Source organism: Astyanax mexicanus, chromosome 1 (genome assembly GCF_023375975.1).
Source record: "Astyanax mexicanus isolate ESR-SI-001 chromosome 1, AstMex3_surface, whole genome shotgun sequence".
In the NCBI taxonomy this organism is placed as follows: Eukaryota; Metazoa; Chordata; class Actinopteri; order Characiformes; family Acestrorhamphidae; genus Astyanax; species Astyanax mexicanus.
In genome coordinates, this window is record NC_064408.1 from 118,220,058 (window position 1) to 118,236,598 (window position 16,541).

At 39.4% G+C, this 16,541-nt stretch overlaps 1 protein-coding gene and 1 long non-coding RNA gene across 3 annotated transcripts in view; both read right to left on the minus strand.

Annotated features, from left to right (window-relative positions):
• The window catches only part of LOC125784414 (uncharacterized), a 182,683-nt gene that overhangs the window by 85,027 nt on the left and 81,115 nt on the right, over window positions 1-16,541 (minus strand). The window lies entirely within an intron of this gene.
• LOC107196951 (raftlin) overlaps window positions 1-16,541 on the minus strand; it is a 181,854-nt gene that overhangs the window by 69,833 nt on the left and 95,480 nt on the right. For both annotated transcript variants that reach the window (XM_022679877.2, XM_022679876.2), the window contains exon 4: window positions 471-579. In XM_022679877.2, coding sequence (XP_022535598.2) covers window positions 471-579 — 109 coding nt within the window. The remainder of the gene's footprint in view (window positions 1-470; window positions 580-16,541) is intronic.

Sequence of the window (16,541 nt, forward strand, 5' to 3'; positions counted from 1 at the left end):
CAATTGCATTGTTTAATACATATTGAACATTTACGCCCAGGGTCCCGTCATTATATTCTCCAGCAATAAGGCAAATGAAATTGCGGAGATAAGAAAGCGCTCCTCTATCGCTCGTCGGGGGTGATAGTAATTCCTCCGTCGGGCCAGTGAATCATTTCCGCCTTTATTTTTCATTTATTTATTTCTTTTCTTTTTTTTTTGTGATGCGGGGGGAAGGAAGATTGATGTGCCGACGGTTCATTGAGATTAATAATGCTGAAGATATGCACATCAGAGCGGCGGGTTCACGCAGATACTGAACCATACTGGCCCCGTGCTTTCCAATATCAATCCATTCGGCGGATGAATGATGACGCCGCGGACTCAGATTACTGTTCTACACTCATTGGTATGGACAGCGCGTCTGGATCTGATACAGAACGGCTGTGTGTGTGGCTCTGAGGCGCTACGACAAAAAAAGAGCGACTTACTTTCTTGACGTAGCCCTGGATGTGCTCCGGGGTGGGGACGTGGTCGGCGCTGAGACACTCCTCCAGCTTCAGGTGATAGGGCTCGAAGTCTGACGGACTCCTCTCAGAGCTGACAGGAAACAAGAGAGGAAATGATTTATTAATGTAGAACAACGTGAGGCATTAATATAGGAGAAGACAATGTGACAATGTTATGAGTATCAATACTGTGATATCACACTATCGGCACCATTGTACACTCTGCGCAGGGCACGTCTCAATGCTCATTGCTATTTTACACCCCATCAACAGTCTATTTTCACATCTTGCGACTGCGCTGTTAAAATAGCATCAGAGTTTGAGGTTTGTTCAGGTACATTGCTGGCGTGTTTCTATCTTGATTTCCGGTGGGAAATGCAGGAGCTCCACTGACTGATTAAAACCCTGACAACAGTCAACAGTCAGCCGTCCAATCCTATCTTAGCTATGCAGGAGCATGCGCTTGGCACATGTTAAGATCCGAACGTGCCAAAGTCAGAGCGCACCTGGCTCTTAAAGGGTATGACATCTAGCACAATGGTTGGTTTATTTCACGTTACGCCTAAAACACACCTATGATTATTTAAGAGAATTAGTTCAGAATTAGTTCAGCGTTTTCCGCATTTCAAGTTGCGCAAGGCACATTTTTTGCTCCCTCACGATACCAAAAACACACCAACACAACCTAAATCCAGGTGCGTGATACACAACTGACTGGTGCACTATACATCGCTATGTGTGATATTACAGTATGTTTTATTCAGTATATAATGGGTGTTACCTATAGCAATTATAAAGAGTCTATAACCAAAAGACAGGAAACAGTACCAGCACATAATCTGCAACGTGTAGCAAGTTAGCTATATGCATTCAGAATTAGCATTTGCTTAATGCTTAATTAGAAATTCATAGGGAATATTAGGGCTTATCATTTAATGTCTGGTGGCAAGTAATCAAGAGATTTTCTGTAAATCTGTAGATCAGTTATTTTCAATGGGGCTTTTTTTGCATGTTATCTGCATTATTTTGTCACTGCATAACTTTTTACAGAAGTTTTGTTTGGATTTGAATAGGATGCAAATTACGCTCGTTTTTTACTTGTATTAACTGTGGTTAATCTGCAAGGATTAAACAGGGTAAAAAGATTTGCCTTAATGATACAAATTTACAAGCAAAACCCAACCACCCATTTAGGATACCACAGCAACCACACAGCCATAGCTCACAGCATTTGCACCATAGAAATGAATAGGCTGCTTTTCACACCATTAAACCCCAACCAACCACATAGGGTACCACAGCAACCACACGGCAACATGCTTGCATCAAAGTTGCAACCCGGAAAGGAATGGTTTCTAGTAAAGAACTGTTTTTATAGGATTAAACAGGATGGAAATATTTGTCTACTCTTATTTTGCCTCAATGATACAAATTCATCAATAAACCCAACCGCCCATAAAGGATACCACAGCAACCACACAGCCACAGCTCACAACAAACCAAAGATCATTTTTTTCCATAGCATTTTCCCACAGGAATGAATAAAATAGAATAAAATACTATTTGTGATAACAAAAATACTAAAACACACTAGTAACACCCAAACCAACCACATAGGGTACCACAGCAACACATTGGCAACATGCTTGCACCAAAGTTTTAACCCAGAAATGTATGGTTTCTAATAAAGAACTGTTTTCATAGAATCAAACAGAGTGAAACGATTTGTTCACTCTTCTACGTCTTTTTTTTAATGATACAAATACATCAGTAAAACCTAACCACCCATATAGGATACCGCATCAACCACAAAGCCACAGCTCACAGCAAACAAAAGATCATCTCTTTCCATAGCATTTTCCCACTATGTTTGAGCAAAATTAACATTGTTTTTTAATTCTATAAACTACGGAAAACATTTCTCTTAAATTCCAAAAAAAAAAAAATTGTAATTTAGAGCATTTATTTATATGCAGAAAGTGCAAAATGCTAATAGTGCAAAGAAAACAGGTTCATATTCATAAAGTTTTAAGAGTTCAGAAATCAAAATTTGGTGGAACAACCCTGGTGGTTTTTAATCACAGTTTTGATTAATCATGCATCTTGGCATCATGTTCTCCTCCACCAGTCTTTCACACTGCTTTTGGATAACTTTATGCCTTTGCTCCTGGTGCAAAAATTCACCAAGCAGTTCAGCTTGATTTGATGGCTTGTGATCTTGATTACATTCTATTTTTCCAGAGCTGTATACCACAGCAACCACTTGGCAACATGCCTGCACCAGAGATTAAAATCCAGCAAGGTGGGGTTTCTAATAAAGTGGCCAGTGGCATATTAAACAAGGGGATTTGTGAGTATTCATGAGCTCAGGCTGAGCAGTCACAGCCTACTGGACATTTCTATTCATGAGCTCAGAGGCTGAGATATAGTGAGTGATATATTCTGGCTTATTCCAACATTCTTACACAGCTTTTTCTCCTGTTTCCACCTCCAAACTGAAATCACTTTCAGAGGAAGTGTTCTACACTTTATTTACGATGAACCGCAGCGCTGCATGCTGCTCAGCGTCAGTAGAATACAGTTCTAGCTTCAACATTTCCGTTTGAAAATTTCATATTCTCTTCTCTCTCCTCCAACAATGGCTCTTTGTGAGAGCATCTTTTTCCAGCCGCCTCCTCTTCAAAGGCAATTCAGAAAGCTTTAATAAAGGCACGAAACCACACAGCCTGATAAAACACGGCCTGTGCATAATTCAGTGGTGTGCGTTTACAAACACAGACAAACACTGGCATTATTTAATAAAGAGGATTTAAAAGCAGCTCGCTCACGACGGATAAAGATCAGTAAATCCCGCACCCGGGCGAAGAGCAAAACAACAAAACAGAAGCCAGTCAGCTCAATATTCTCCAGCTTAGCATCTTCTGAGCTCCTCTGCTCCTGCCGAGGAGACATACACGGCTGATTCTTCAATTAAAGGAACTTTCAGGTTCTCGGATTAATAAAAGCAAATAAAATAGATTCAATCTTAAATTAAATATATTATTTGTGGGAATCTCACAAACAATGAGACTTCAAACTTCTCTTTTAAACTTGTAGACACACACTACCTGTGATTTCTGTGAGGAATTGTTCCTTAAAATACTTTTTTATTACTAGGGCTGCGCCATATACCATTTAACCCTTGTGTGGTGTTCATAATTTTGTTACTCGTTTACTTTGTTACTTGTATTTAATTCAGCAAAATTAAGCAATTCTACATTAAAATGCTTTACACATGCTTGCTTCACCTAAATTGCAAGCAATATAAACAGCTTACATGGTTAATATTTGCCCTTTACCTTTCTTATGTTACATTTCTTTCAAAAAGTGCTACTCTTTTTTTTATTAGTTTTTTAATAAAATGTAAAAGAAAATGAATTAAACTCAAGATATGAGTAGAAAATTTGTTTAGTTTCAAATTTACAAATGAAGCAATGTTTATTAGCCCTTGACCAAACATACTGTATGTAATATAAATGTGTGTGTGTGTGTGTGTGGGGGGGGGGTGTACAGTGTGTGTTTGTCGAAAATGTGTTTTGATGTATGTTTTTCACAAAAAATGAGTCAATGCCAATGAGTTTGAGTTAGAAAAAATATTTTTTTAGTATAATTTGATGAAAAATGAAAACGGGTCCCACAGACCCGAACACCACACAAGGGTTAAGCATCATCGTCGCGATGTGTGCATGCGCGATAGTCACATCGCAGGACGTGTGATGTCTGTTAAGGCAATTAAATCAAACATGTTATGCTGTAATGTTTTGATTCTTGACACAAGAAGTAGATACACAGCGCTGTCTCTGTGTCTGTGTGAGTGACAGGCTGCTGCTGCCTGAGAAGCGGGCGAGGGGGAGCACGGAGTTAACACAAGGTAACTGTCGCATGGCCTTGATCCACATGGTTGGGCACGTGCTTGTAAAAGTGGGCACGTGTCGAAAGCTGTGCACCTCAGTCCAGCACAGTTTTGCGGCGCAGATATTTCCAGTTACAGTTGAATTCACGCTTTCAATCCCAGAAAAAACGTTCTTATTTATCTTTATAATTCTTTTTAAAAACATTTGACTGCCTGATTAAAGGGCAGATTACTGTTGATTTGCTGTTTTGAGCTCAGCACTGACTCAGCTCTTGATCGGTCCGGACACCAGACAGCGTACGGGTGGGGGCGGGGCTGGTGATGTTATGGGCCCTGCGTTGCTTAATATTGCGATATATATCTTTGAAAATATTTGCAATGTCATTTTTCCCGCACAATATTGTGCAGCCCTAGTGTTCACCGTGTTAAAACAAGCTAAGCTAGGCTTACCGGAACACTCAGGGTTTCTCAGTGAAGCGCTGTCGTACGGCACTTATTAGCGCTAGCTGCAGATAGCGGTTAGCTGCTAATGCTAATGCACCCAGCGTCGAGACCAGCTGAATTAGAAGGAAAACATGGCGACACCCCTGTTCCTTACTAGTGTCGCACAATGCACCTCATGATTCGGTGCGCCTTATAGTCTTTCTAGAATTTTATAGAAATGTAATAGAAATGAAAATTGAGTGCAAACAAAATTTTCTAAAACAATTTTTTGGCTGTTATACAGAAATATGTCCGTAAGAACAGCAAAGATCAGCAAAAAATAGCAAAAAATAAGTGAAGAGTGAAAATTAAGTGAATCCTTTGTAATACTATCTGCACAAAACCAGTTTGCAAAAAAAAAATTAAATTAAATCTATATAATCTCAAGTTCAGCCATCATCAGCCTTCAAATACATATTTAAATAATAAATTTTTCTTAGTTATGAAGGTAAAAAAAATGGCAATAGAAGAATCATCCACATGTTACTGGCAGAGCGGCACACACCCTTCCTCCATCCTGTTGACAACGGACACCCAGACACCACCACACACACACACAAGTCTGCTCCCTCTTCCTCTCTCTCGCTGTGTGTGTCTGTGTGTGTGTCTGTGTGTGTCTGTGTGTGTGTGTGTGTGTGTGTGTGTGTGTGAGAGAGAGAGACTGAGACAGACAGGATGGAGAATTCACCCCACTAGCCTCACTATTCCCTCTACACAGCCCAGCAGGACCCAGACTCACCTCACTACAACACACACACACACACACACACACTCACTGCAGGCAGAGATTCGCACCTCCTGCCGACACACAGCCATCTGCTGCCTAAATACAGCTCGGCTCCTGCAGCCGTGTGACCGAGTCCCTGGACACACACTTAAAAACGCTGCTCCTGCCTTCACACACTCTCACTGAGCTTGAGTCAGGAGGTGAAGCCCTGCTAATCGGATTTACCCAAAAAACCCACCCAACAAAGCCCATCCCAGAGGCATCCCAGCCTGAGGAGCACATCAACACGTAATGCTAACACAGATAGCACTTTTAGGAATGATTCTAACTGGCTAATATCAGCTTAAATATGTTATTAGCATTTAGCCTACTCTACTCTACTGTACTACTTTAGCTTCTTTTAATCATAGTTGTATATACAGTTAAAGTTATAAATAAAAATTATGTAATTTAAATAACAAAAAAAGATGCAAAGCTTTCAGACCTCAAGTAATGCAAATAAAAAAACAAGTTCATATTCAAAAAGTTTTAAGAGTTCAAATATCAATATTTGGTGGAATAACCCTGTTGGTTTTTAATCACAGTTTTCATGCATATTGGCATCATGTTCTCCTCCTCCAGTCTTACACACTGCTTTTGGATAACTTTATGCCTTTACTCCGGGTGCAAAAAATTCAAGCAGTTCAGATTGGTTTGATGGCTTGTGATCATCCATCTTCCTCTTGATAGGTTTTCAATTTGGGAAAATCAAAGAAACTTTTTTAAGTGGTCTCTTTTGTTAATATGTAAAATATATGCCATATATATTGATATGTGAAAATTATAGAACAAATATTGAACATATTAGGCCCTATTTTATTGATCTACAGCGCACCAATCAATTGTGCATTGCACAGCTGGATTTAGTGCGTGTCGGTGTCTCTTTGGTTTTGTGAGGGCACAAAAAACGTGCAAAAGTCATGTACTATTTTTTTTAATTAATCATGGGTGTGTCTTGGTCGTAACATAAAACGTGTGTGTGTGTTTAACGAGCGTGAGTGTACAAACGCTGGGTGCACCTATAGAAATGAACTCTGATGATTGACTGTTGTAAGGGTTTTAATCAGTCAGTGGAGCTCCTGTGTTTCCACCATCAAAAAATATAGAAATACACCAGAAATTTACCTGAACACACCTCACTTCCAGACCACAGCACCCATCAGTGTAGATTTATTAATTAAAAAAAGGCTATTTTAGCTGCTATTTTGACAAATTTAACCTCTATATAAAACGCTGAAAGATTTAACCTCTATATTGTATAGTGCCATATATCAGACTTACTGTACCTTTTATGGCTGTGTATGTGATTAAATATTCTTTAATTTGATCTGGGGTTGATGCTGCAGTTGGTCTGCAGGTTTAGGTTCAGCAATAGTATGTGCTGAAAGAATGAGGTCAGCTGAAGCTACCTGAATATACTGAATATAGACCAGCTTATTCCATCAATGGATTTTATATTTCTTCCCTGATGATCACGGCCATATTCCAAAATCAGACAATGTCAGGATTCATGGTGCTGGAATTGGAGTTCAGGGAGCATGAGATCATCATTTTCACACATGGATTGAGAGAGAGTTCACCACAGAGTCCAGATCTTAACCTCATTGAGAATCTTTGGGATGTGCTGGATGGAGAAGAGCTGCTTTGTGCAGTGGTCAGACTCTACCATCATCAATGCTGCTGCAAGATCTTGGTAAAAAAATAATTAATTAATGCAACACTGGATTGTAATAAATCTTTAAACAAATTTGCAGAGGCTTATTGAAACAATGCCACAGTGAATGCATTGTGCTGCAATCAATGATAAAGGTGGGCTGCAGATGATCTGAGTGTGTGTGTGTGTGTGTGTGTGTGTGTATGTGTGTGTGTGTTGTTTTTGTTTGTGTGTGTCACTGCTCACTGCTCACAAGACTTCACTGATCTTGTCAGATAGACACTATAGGCAATGTTTCCGGGTCTTGAGGTAGCATCCTGCTGTGTGAGTATATAAGTGTGTGTGTGTGTGTGTGTGCACACACAAGTGTGCCCGTGCATGTGCCCGTGACCGCATTTCCATGACAACAACGTCATCACAGATCCATTAAACCTGTTTCACAATCTTTCATCAGTGCATTAATTATGTAGCGCATTTTCCTTGATGCCGCCTATTTACCCAGCCATGAATAATATTCCTGCAGCAGATCAGCCCTAATGGGGTCCCCCCTGTACCACTCCTACAGCCAAGCACACTACAATTACCCAATGATGTTGAATAAATTACCCAGGGGCCCCCACCCAGCCGGCACGCTAATGAAAAAAAGTGAACTTGGACATGTGTGACGCTTGACATTTGAAATTATAAACGGCAGCAGCCTGGTCTCCATCAGGTCCTGATAATAATTTGTATTTAAAATGACCCCCCCCCCCCCCCCCCCGCCCCCAAAGCCTGAAATGAGAGTGAGAGAATCAGGTGGGGCTGGACATCATTTCTCTAAAGCCTTCTGGGCTCAAGGGATGTTCAAATATTAAATTCTGATTTCTTAACAGCCTGTCCTCCATATTTAATGGGTTTTGATGATGTTTGGTGGTTTTTGATGCATTCCATTGATGGGCATTACAGGTTTGGAAATGTTACAGTTGCTACAGTTGTCAAATTTGGACACAATTTTGTAAAAAAAAAAATCACTTGGGAAATACATCAGTGGTAAAAAAACAACTTAAAATTATGTTTTCACTTGATTTTACCAAATTGAAAATCTCTGAAATATGATCAAGAGGAAGATGGATGATCACAAGCCATCAAACAAAGCTGAACTGCTTGAATTTTTACACCAGGAGTAAAGGCATAAAGTTATCGAAAAACAGTGTGTAAGACAGGTGGAGGAGAACATGATGCCATGCAACTTTCTTGGGTAATAGTCCAGTTCAAACACAGTGTTCTTGAACTAAATTTGAGATATTTTTTTGGTGGGGGGGTTAGACTCAAGTTTTGACACAATGCTCCTGGTTTGCAGCCAAACTCAGACCATTTTTTTCCTTGGACTATATTTTTTGGGTTACAGTTGAGTTTAGATGCAATTTACTTCATTCTCAAACAAGTCATGTCAAATGTCTTGGGTTGCTATAAAGTTTAAACACAATTTTCAGTCAAATTTGATGGGTTACAGTCAAGTTCAACCAATTTACTTGGGTAATAGTCCAGTTTAAACACAGTGTTCTTGGGCTAAAGTTGAGATCAGATTTTATTTTGGGGGTGTTCTTGGTTTGCAGCCAAATTCAGTCAATTTTCTTGGGGTAGAGTTGAATTCAGGAAGACATTTTGGGCCAGGAAACTTTGTTGGGCTTCAGAAACGTTTTTAGAAAACTTTCTTAGACTAAGTTTTGCTGGGTATGGAAATTGGTCAGGGCACAGTTTAGTTCAGGAAGAATGGCAGCAGACTGCAGAGACAGGATTGGACAGAATGTTCTTGGGTTGAATTTTAGCATTTCAGTCATTTAAACCCCTAAAACCCTGAGATTATTCAGTTTATTATTTATAAAAATAATGAATAGTTAGAGTTTGGACCCAAAAGCAGACCCTCAGACTAGAGTTTAAAGGGTAAAAACTCTACCAGACCAGCCAGAGTTAAAACCTCCTCCTTTTGGTCTGTAGGACAGGAGTGGTGAGGTATTAGCGCGTTAGCATGCATGCAGGCTGGACTGTGGGGGTTGAATTGTAGCAATGTCACCTCCTGCTCTCCGTCATAGGGCCACGCACAGCACCGCTGCAGTAGGGCTAATCCTCCCAGGGAGAAATGCGACTGTATCCAGAGACTCAGTCAGAATACTAAACACTGCACAGCTAGCGGCGAGCGGCTAACAGCGCTAACGCTAACGCTGCAGACTCCTATACATCTCACATCACACCAACTTTTACCTCCACCTTCATTTCCTTCCCTGTTCTCCTCCACCTCCCTTCACTTCTCTCTTCCCCTCCCTCCTTCTCTTCTCTCCTCCTCCGCTACTGTGCTCTTCTTTTCTTTGATCTGCTCTCTATGTCTTCAATTTTCTATCTTATCCTCCTCCTCCTCCTCAAGTGTCTCTTCTTTTCTACCCTTCATCTTTATCTACTCCTCTCCTCTCTTCATCTACAGTATCTACTCCTCTCGTCTCTTCTGTTCATCTTCTCTTTCATCATCTCTTACTGTAGTTTCTTTTCCCTTTCTTCTCTCTTTCTAATCTTCTCCTCTTTTTTCTGTTCCCCATCTTATCTTTTTTCGGTTTCTCTTTTTTCTTAGTTTCATTTTTCACATTTTCCCTCTTTTCTTTTCTCCTACTTTATCTTATTCATGTATCTGTTCCTCAATTCCCTTCTTTTCTCTTCTTCTCTTCGCTTTTTCATCTATTTTCTTTTCTAATATCTTATCTTATTTTCTTATTTGTTGCTCAGGGGTGGGTTTCCCGAAAACGATCAATCTTAGCGAATAACGAACGAACTAACGAATGACGTGAGTAAAGAACGAGCCAGTTCTGCGAGTGTTTCCCAAAGAGCTTCGCAACGTGAAAATTAACGAAGGAGGTTAAAGAACGTCTTTGTTGACTCCTCCCCAAAAACAGCGCACTCAATCGATCCACAAATATCGATTCAACATTGCCAATATGCAGTATTTATTCACTGTTACACCCTAAAAACGTAGAAATGTGTTGTAATCATCAATATTATACATATTCTGAAATTTAAATTACAAAAGGTGATGTACTTTGGCATTAATAAAATACTCCTAAAGATACATATGACTAAATAAATACTCGAAAATCTAATCTATTAAAAAAAATAAACTTTTTTACTTTTTTAAAACTATTATTGTTAATATATATACACATATATATATATATATATATATATATATATATATATATATATATATATATATATATATGTATATATATATTATATTAATATATATTATACTAATATTATTAATAGTAATTTGGCGAGTAATATTAATTTATTATTATAATTATTTATAATAATATAAAAAATATAATATATAAAGAATATTAAAATAATATAATAATACATATACGTATGTTATATATATTATACCAACATGAGTATGCTCATCCAAATCACCATCTCAGTTGGGTTTAGGTCAGGGGATTGTTAAGGCCATGCACCTTTTTGTTTACTAGATAATTCCATATGCGTCAATTAATAGTTTTCATGGTTTTAATATTAATCCACAATGTAAAAAAAAAAAAAAAAAAAAAAAACACTGAATGAGACGTGTCCAACTTTTGACTGGTATTTATATATTTGTGAGCTGACACACCCCAGAGTTTGCCCAGATGAACGGCCAAAATGTTGGTTAGAATCACCTGATTAAGGAATAATATTAAATATTACCTGCACATTCACCGATACCCTTTACAATACGTGTAGGTGTGAGTAAAGACACTGCAGGCGTCCCCTGCACCGGACCTACAGTACCAGGAATTTTCCCAATAGCATGGAAATATATAATGTTGTGCTGTAATTCCCGGTCTGGTGGGAATTGTGTATATTTGCGTGTACTCCACAGTAACAGCCTGATTACAGAATCCACGGACTTGGTGACTTTGCAGCTTTGCTTAGACCGTGAGCATCATCTGCAGGAATCTGGATTTTAATAATGGGTTTGCCCAGTTAGACTACAAGCCACAGACAAATTGGCATTATATATGGCATTATATGGCAATATAATATAATATAATATAATATAACTCATTCACTCACTTACTCACTCATCGTCAACCGCTTTATCCGTTTAGGGTCGCGGGGGGGCTGGAGTCTATACCAGCCGGCTATACACCCTGGAAAGGCCGCCAATCCGTCGCAGGGCAGACAGACACAGACAGACACACAGACACATCCACTCACACACTCACACCTAAGGGTCAGTTTTTAATTTTTATCCGACATCCAATTAGGTCTTTGGACTGTGGGAGGAAACCGGAGCACCCGCAGACACGGGGAATATTATAATATAATGTAATGTAATATAATATAATATAATATAATATAATATAATATAATATAATATAATATTATATAATTAATAGTAATATAATATAATTGCTTCAACCACGGAAATGAACATTTTTCTCCCTTAAAATTGGCGGTCCCTGGTGTTTAAGGTGCTGAACTGCAAGTAGAGATCCCCTAAAGAAGCTCTCTAAAAATAACGACTGGGTGAGGGCACTCGTTAATCTGCGAGCGAGTTTACGTAGTACTTTCCTGCTCTACTCTTCCCTTCTCATCTTTCCTCTGCTTCCTCTTCCCCTTTCATATTTTCTTTTCTTCCTCTATTTTCTTTTCTCCTACCTTATCATATTTTCTTATTTGTTCCTCATTTCTCTTCTCTTCTCTCATTTATTCTCTTCTCTTCTCTTCTCCTTTCTTCTCTAATCTCTTCTCTTCTCTAATCTCTTCTCTTCTCTTCTCTTCTTCACTCATCTCCTACCTTATTTTCTTATTTGTTCCTCAGTTATCTTCTCTTCACTTATCTCTGCTCTGCTCTACTCTTCCCTTCTCATCTTTTCTCTGCTTCTCTTCCCCTCTCATCTCTTCTTCTCTTCCTCTATTTTTTCTCCTACCTTATCATATGTTCTTATTTGCTCTTTTCTTAGCTTCTCTTTCTTCTCCTCTTATCTTTACTCATCTCTTCTTCTACCTTATCTTCTTATTTGTTCCTCGATTCTCTTCTCTTCACTTCATTTATCTCTTCTCTGCTCTTCTCTGTTACTCTTCTGTTCCCCTTTCATTTCTACATCTTTGTCTCTATTTTCTTTTCTCCTACCTTATCTTATTTTTATTATCTGTTCTCTCTTTCATCTTCTCTTATTTTCTCATCTCTTCTTCTCCTTCCCTCTAATCTTCTCTCTTCCTCTATTTTCTTTTTGTCTCCTTTATATTTTCTCTCTTCAGTTCCTATTTTTTATCTTCTCGTCCCTTCTATGTATTCTCTATTTTTTTATTTTCTCTTTCATAATGTGTTCTTCTCATCTCTTCTCTTCTGCTATCTTTCTCTTTTCATTTCTCCTTGTTTTTCATTCTCTCTACCTCTTTGATCTTTTCCCACCTCCTCAATTTTCGCTTTTTTATTTTTTTTTTCTCTCTTTCATTTCATCTCTTCCTCTATTTTCTCCGCTATTCATCTCTCTCTCTCTCTCTCTGTTTCTCTATATCTCTCTGTGTTTAATGTTTTGGCGGTGTGAATAGGTGCATGGAGTCTCTCTCTTTCATCTGCTCTCTCTCTCCTCCTGTGCTCTCGCTCTGTGTTTTGGATGATTGGCGGGTGAACAGGAGCAGCGCTGTGCCTTGTTTGATATCTCTCTCTCTCTCTCTCTTTCTCTCTCTCTCTCTCTCTCTCTCTCTCTCTCTCTCTCTCTCTCTCTCTCTCTCTCTGCAGGTTTATCCCCCAGGGCTGCTGCTGATGCGAGCAACTGTCTCCACAGTGACAGACACTGGTGATAAAGCGGGGCAGCTTGGCCGGAACCATCAAAAGGATGGCAGCCCCTCACCCACCTCTTTACCCACCCCTTCTCTCTCTCTCTCTCTCTCTCTCTCTCTCTCTGTATCTCTCTCTCATAGACGCACAGATCTTTACGCCACTGTCACGGCGTTCCTCACGTTCCCTTTTTTCTCGTTCTCCCGTCTCTGTCGTACTGCACGCGCTCAGAAGCGCCTCCCCGCCGCTCCTATCGCGCCTCTTTCAAGCACAAAGCAGAGCACGGCTTGTTTAGTTGTCAAGGATTATGCTTGAAATGAAGCCTTGAGCTCATGCATGCATGTGTGTGTGTGTGTGTGTGTGTGTGTTTGTGTGTTTGCATGCTGGCTGGCACAGTGCATGCCACTCTGTATTAAGTTAACCCTTAGAAGCTTAATTTGAGCTGCAATGCAGCTTTTTATCCTACGTACTGCGTTTCCATGTAGCAACAGATTTTAACAGAACTGTTTCCCTCAAGAAAGAAAGAAAGGTGTGCAAAATGTACTACTGATACACAATTCACTAGTAAAGCCCTAACAACCACACAGTGTACCATAGCAACTGCTTGGTAATGCCTGAGCAGCCACCTAAGACACCACAGCAACCACATGCAATACCACCAAACATAACTAATGCCTAGAAACTACACTGTGTCTACAAAGAAACACCTTTATCTTGCAACACTATATAGTAACACCAAGCAACCTTCTAATACACAGTAACCATTGCATAGCAATCACCTGTTGAACCACAAAGCAACACCATAGCGACATTAAGCCCATATAGAGTGACAACATAGCAACCATCTAATAATCAGTAAAGCATTGCATAGCAATCACCTAGGATATCACGTGAACCACAAAGCAAAACCATAGAAACTATTTAGAACTTATAAAGTAACACCATAGCAACCATTTAACAATCAGTAAAGCACTGCATAGCAATCACCTAGGATATCATGTGAACCACAAAGCAATCCCATAGCAACCATTTAACGCATATAGAGTAACACCACAACAACCACTTAGTAACCCCACACAACCATCTAAAAACCAGTTAGCATTGCTAAGCAATCACCTGGGATATCATGTGAACCACAATGCAACACCATAGTGACCATTTAGCCCATATAGGGCAACACCATAGCAACCATCAAAAAAACAGTTAGCAACGCATAGCAATCACCTGGGATATTATATGAACCACAAAACAACACCATGGCGACCATAGCAACCATCAAATAACCAGTTATTAATGCATAGCAATCACCTAGGATATCATGTGAACCATAAAGCAACACAAAAGCGGCCATTTAGCCCTTATAAACTAACACCATAGCAACCATCAAGAAGCTAGTTGCATAGCAATCACCTGAGACATCATGTGAACCCTAAAGCAACACCTTAGCAACAATTTAGACCCTATATAGTAACACCATAGCAGCCACTTAAAAACACCAACCAACCATGTAATAAACAGTTAGCAATCCCCTGGTATACAATGTAAACCACAAAGCAACACTATAGCAACCATTTAGCCCTTATAGAATAACACCATAGCAGCCACTTAGTAACACCAACATCTGGATGGAGAGATGTATCTGGATGGGGGATTTATTGAATGAGAAGCCAGAATGAAAACGAGCTGAAATTAAATAGGAGTAACGAGGCTGTTTTTAAAATGTAAGGAGTAGAAAGTTCAAATAATTGGGTGAAAATGTAAAGAGTAGAAGTACAAATTTATCCAGTAAAGTATAAATAATCAGAGTTTCTACTTAAGTAAGCCATAGAAGTGTTTGTCTATGCATAAACCTGAATTTTCCACTTATTAAAAAGGCTCTATAAGACTGTAGGACAGTCTCTAAGCCCACGCTTCAGTATCTCACAGAAGGTTTATATTAGTTTCATGGCAGCTTGTGAATATTAGGACTTAAGATCAATAATAAACACTAAGCCCAGAGTTCAGACGCTGAGTCCTCCTCCTACAGCCCTGTAAACAAACCCTGAGAGACAGCAGAACATCTCCACTGTCTGCTGCTCAGAAAGGGATCAGCCAGAGACGCTCATTTGTGAGGAATGTGCAGTATGGACTCCTGGTGTGTCCATAAAGTCTGAGAGATTCCTGGGGTTTACTGAGTCTGGAGGAGTCCGACTATCTGACTTACAGAGGGAGAAAGAGAGGATGTGAGAGAACCAGCCTTGCCAAAAGTCACGGGACAGCAACTGTCCATGAAGTGTTACCTTAGAGAATGCTTAAACATGTATAAATAGTGAAATATTACATTGGAAGGGATGTTGAACCCACAGTGGATACAGTGGTCCTTTAGCTTTTGGCAGAAGTCATAGGACATGATCATGTAAACCACAAAGCAACCCCCATAGCAACCATTTAGCCTTTATAGAGTAATAAACAGTCATCTAATAAACAGTAAGTATTGCATAGCAATCACCTGCGATATGATGTGATCCCCAAAGCAACACCATAGCAACCATTTAGTCTTTATAGAGTAACACCATAGCAACTATTCAAAAGCCATGAATTGCATTGCATTGCATTGCATTGTATAGCAATCACCTGGGACATCATGTGAACCACAAAGCAAGACCATAGCAATCACTAAGCCTTTATAGAGTAACACCATAGCAACCATTTAAAAAACAATAAGCATTGCATAGCAATCACCTGAGACATAGCAACCATTTAGCCCTTATAGAGTAATAAACAGTCATCTAATAAACAGTAAGTATTGCAAATCAGTCACCTGCGATATGATGTGAAACCCAAAGCAACACTATAGGAACAATTTAGACCCCATATAGTAACACCATAGCCATCACTTAGTAACAACAAGTGAACCACTAAGCAACATCCTAGCGGCCATTTAGCCCTTACACAGTAATACCATAGCAACCACTTAGTAACACAAAGCAGCTATCTAATAACCAATTATCATTGCATAGGAATCACCTGGGACATCATGTGACTTACAAAGCAAGACCATATCTACCATTTAGCCCTTACAGAGTAACACCATAGCAGCCACTTAGTAACAACAAGCAACCATCTAATAACCAGTTGGCACTGCATAAAGCAATCATCTGGGATATCAGGGGATGCCTACACCTGTATAAATAGTGTAACCATGTGAGTGAGGTTGAACCCACAGTGGATACAGTGGTTCTTTAGCTTGGCAAAAGTTATAGGACATGATGGACGGTTCATTATGGACTTTCAAACCAATTACAGAGAGTTGAGGCAGGATATTGTCCCCTGTTAAACAATAGAAACAGAAAAACAACAGTAAAATAAATAACAATGAGCAGCATAATGTTTGTAGACACACGCTGGCTGGAATGATGGCGCTCCAATACTCCAGTACTCCAATACTTTGGGATGAGTTGCCAAGTTGGGGATCAGGTGGGGTG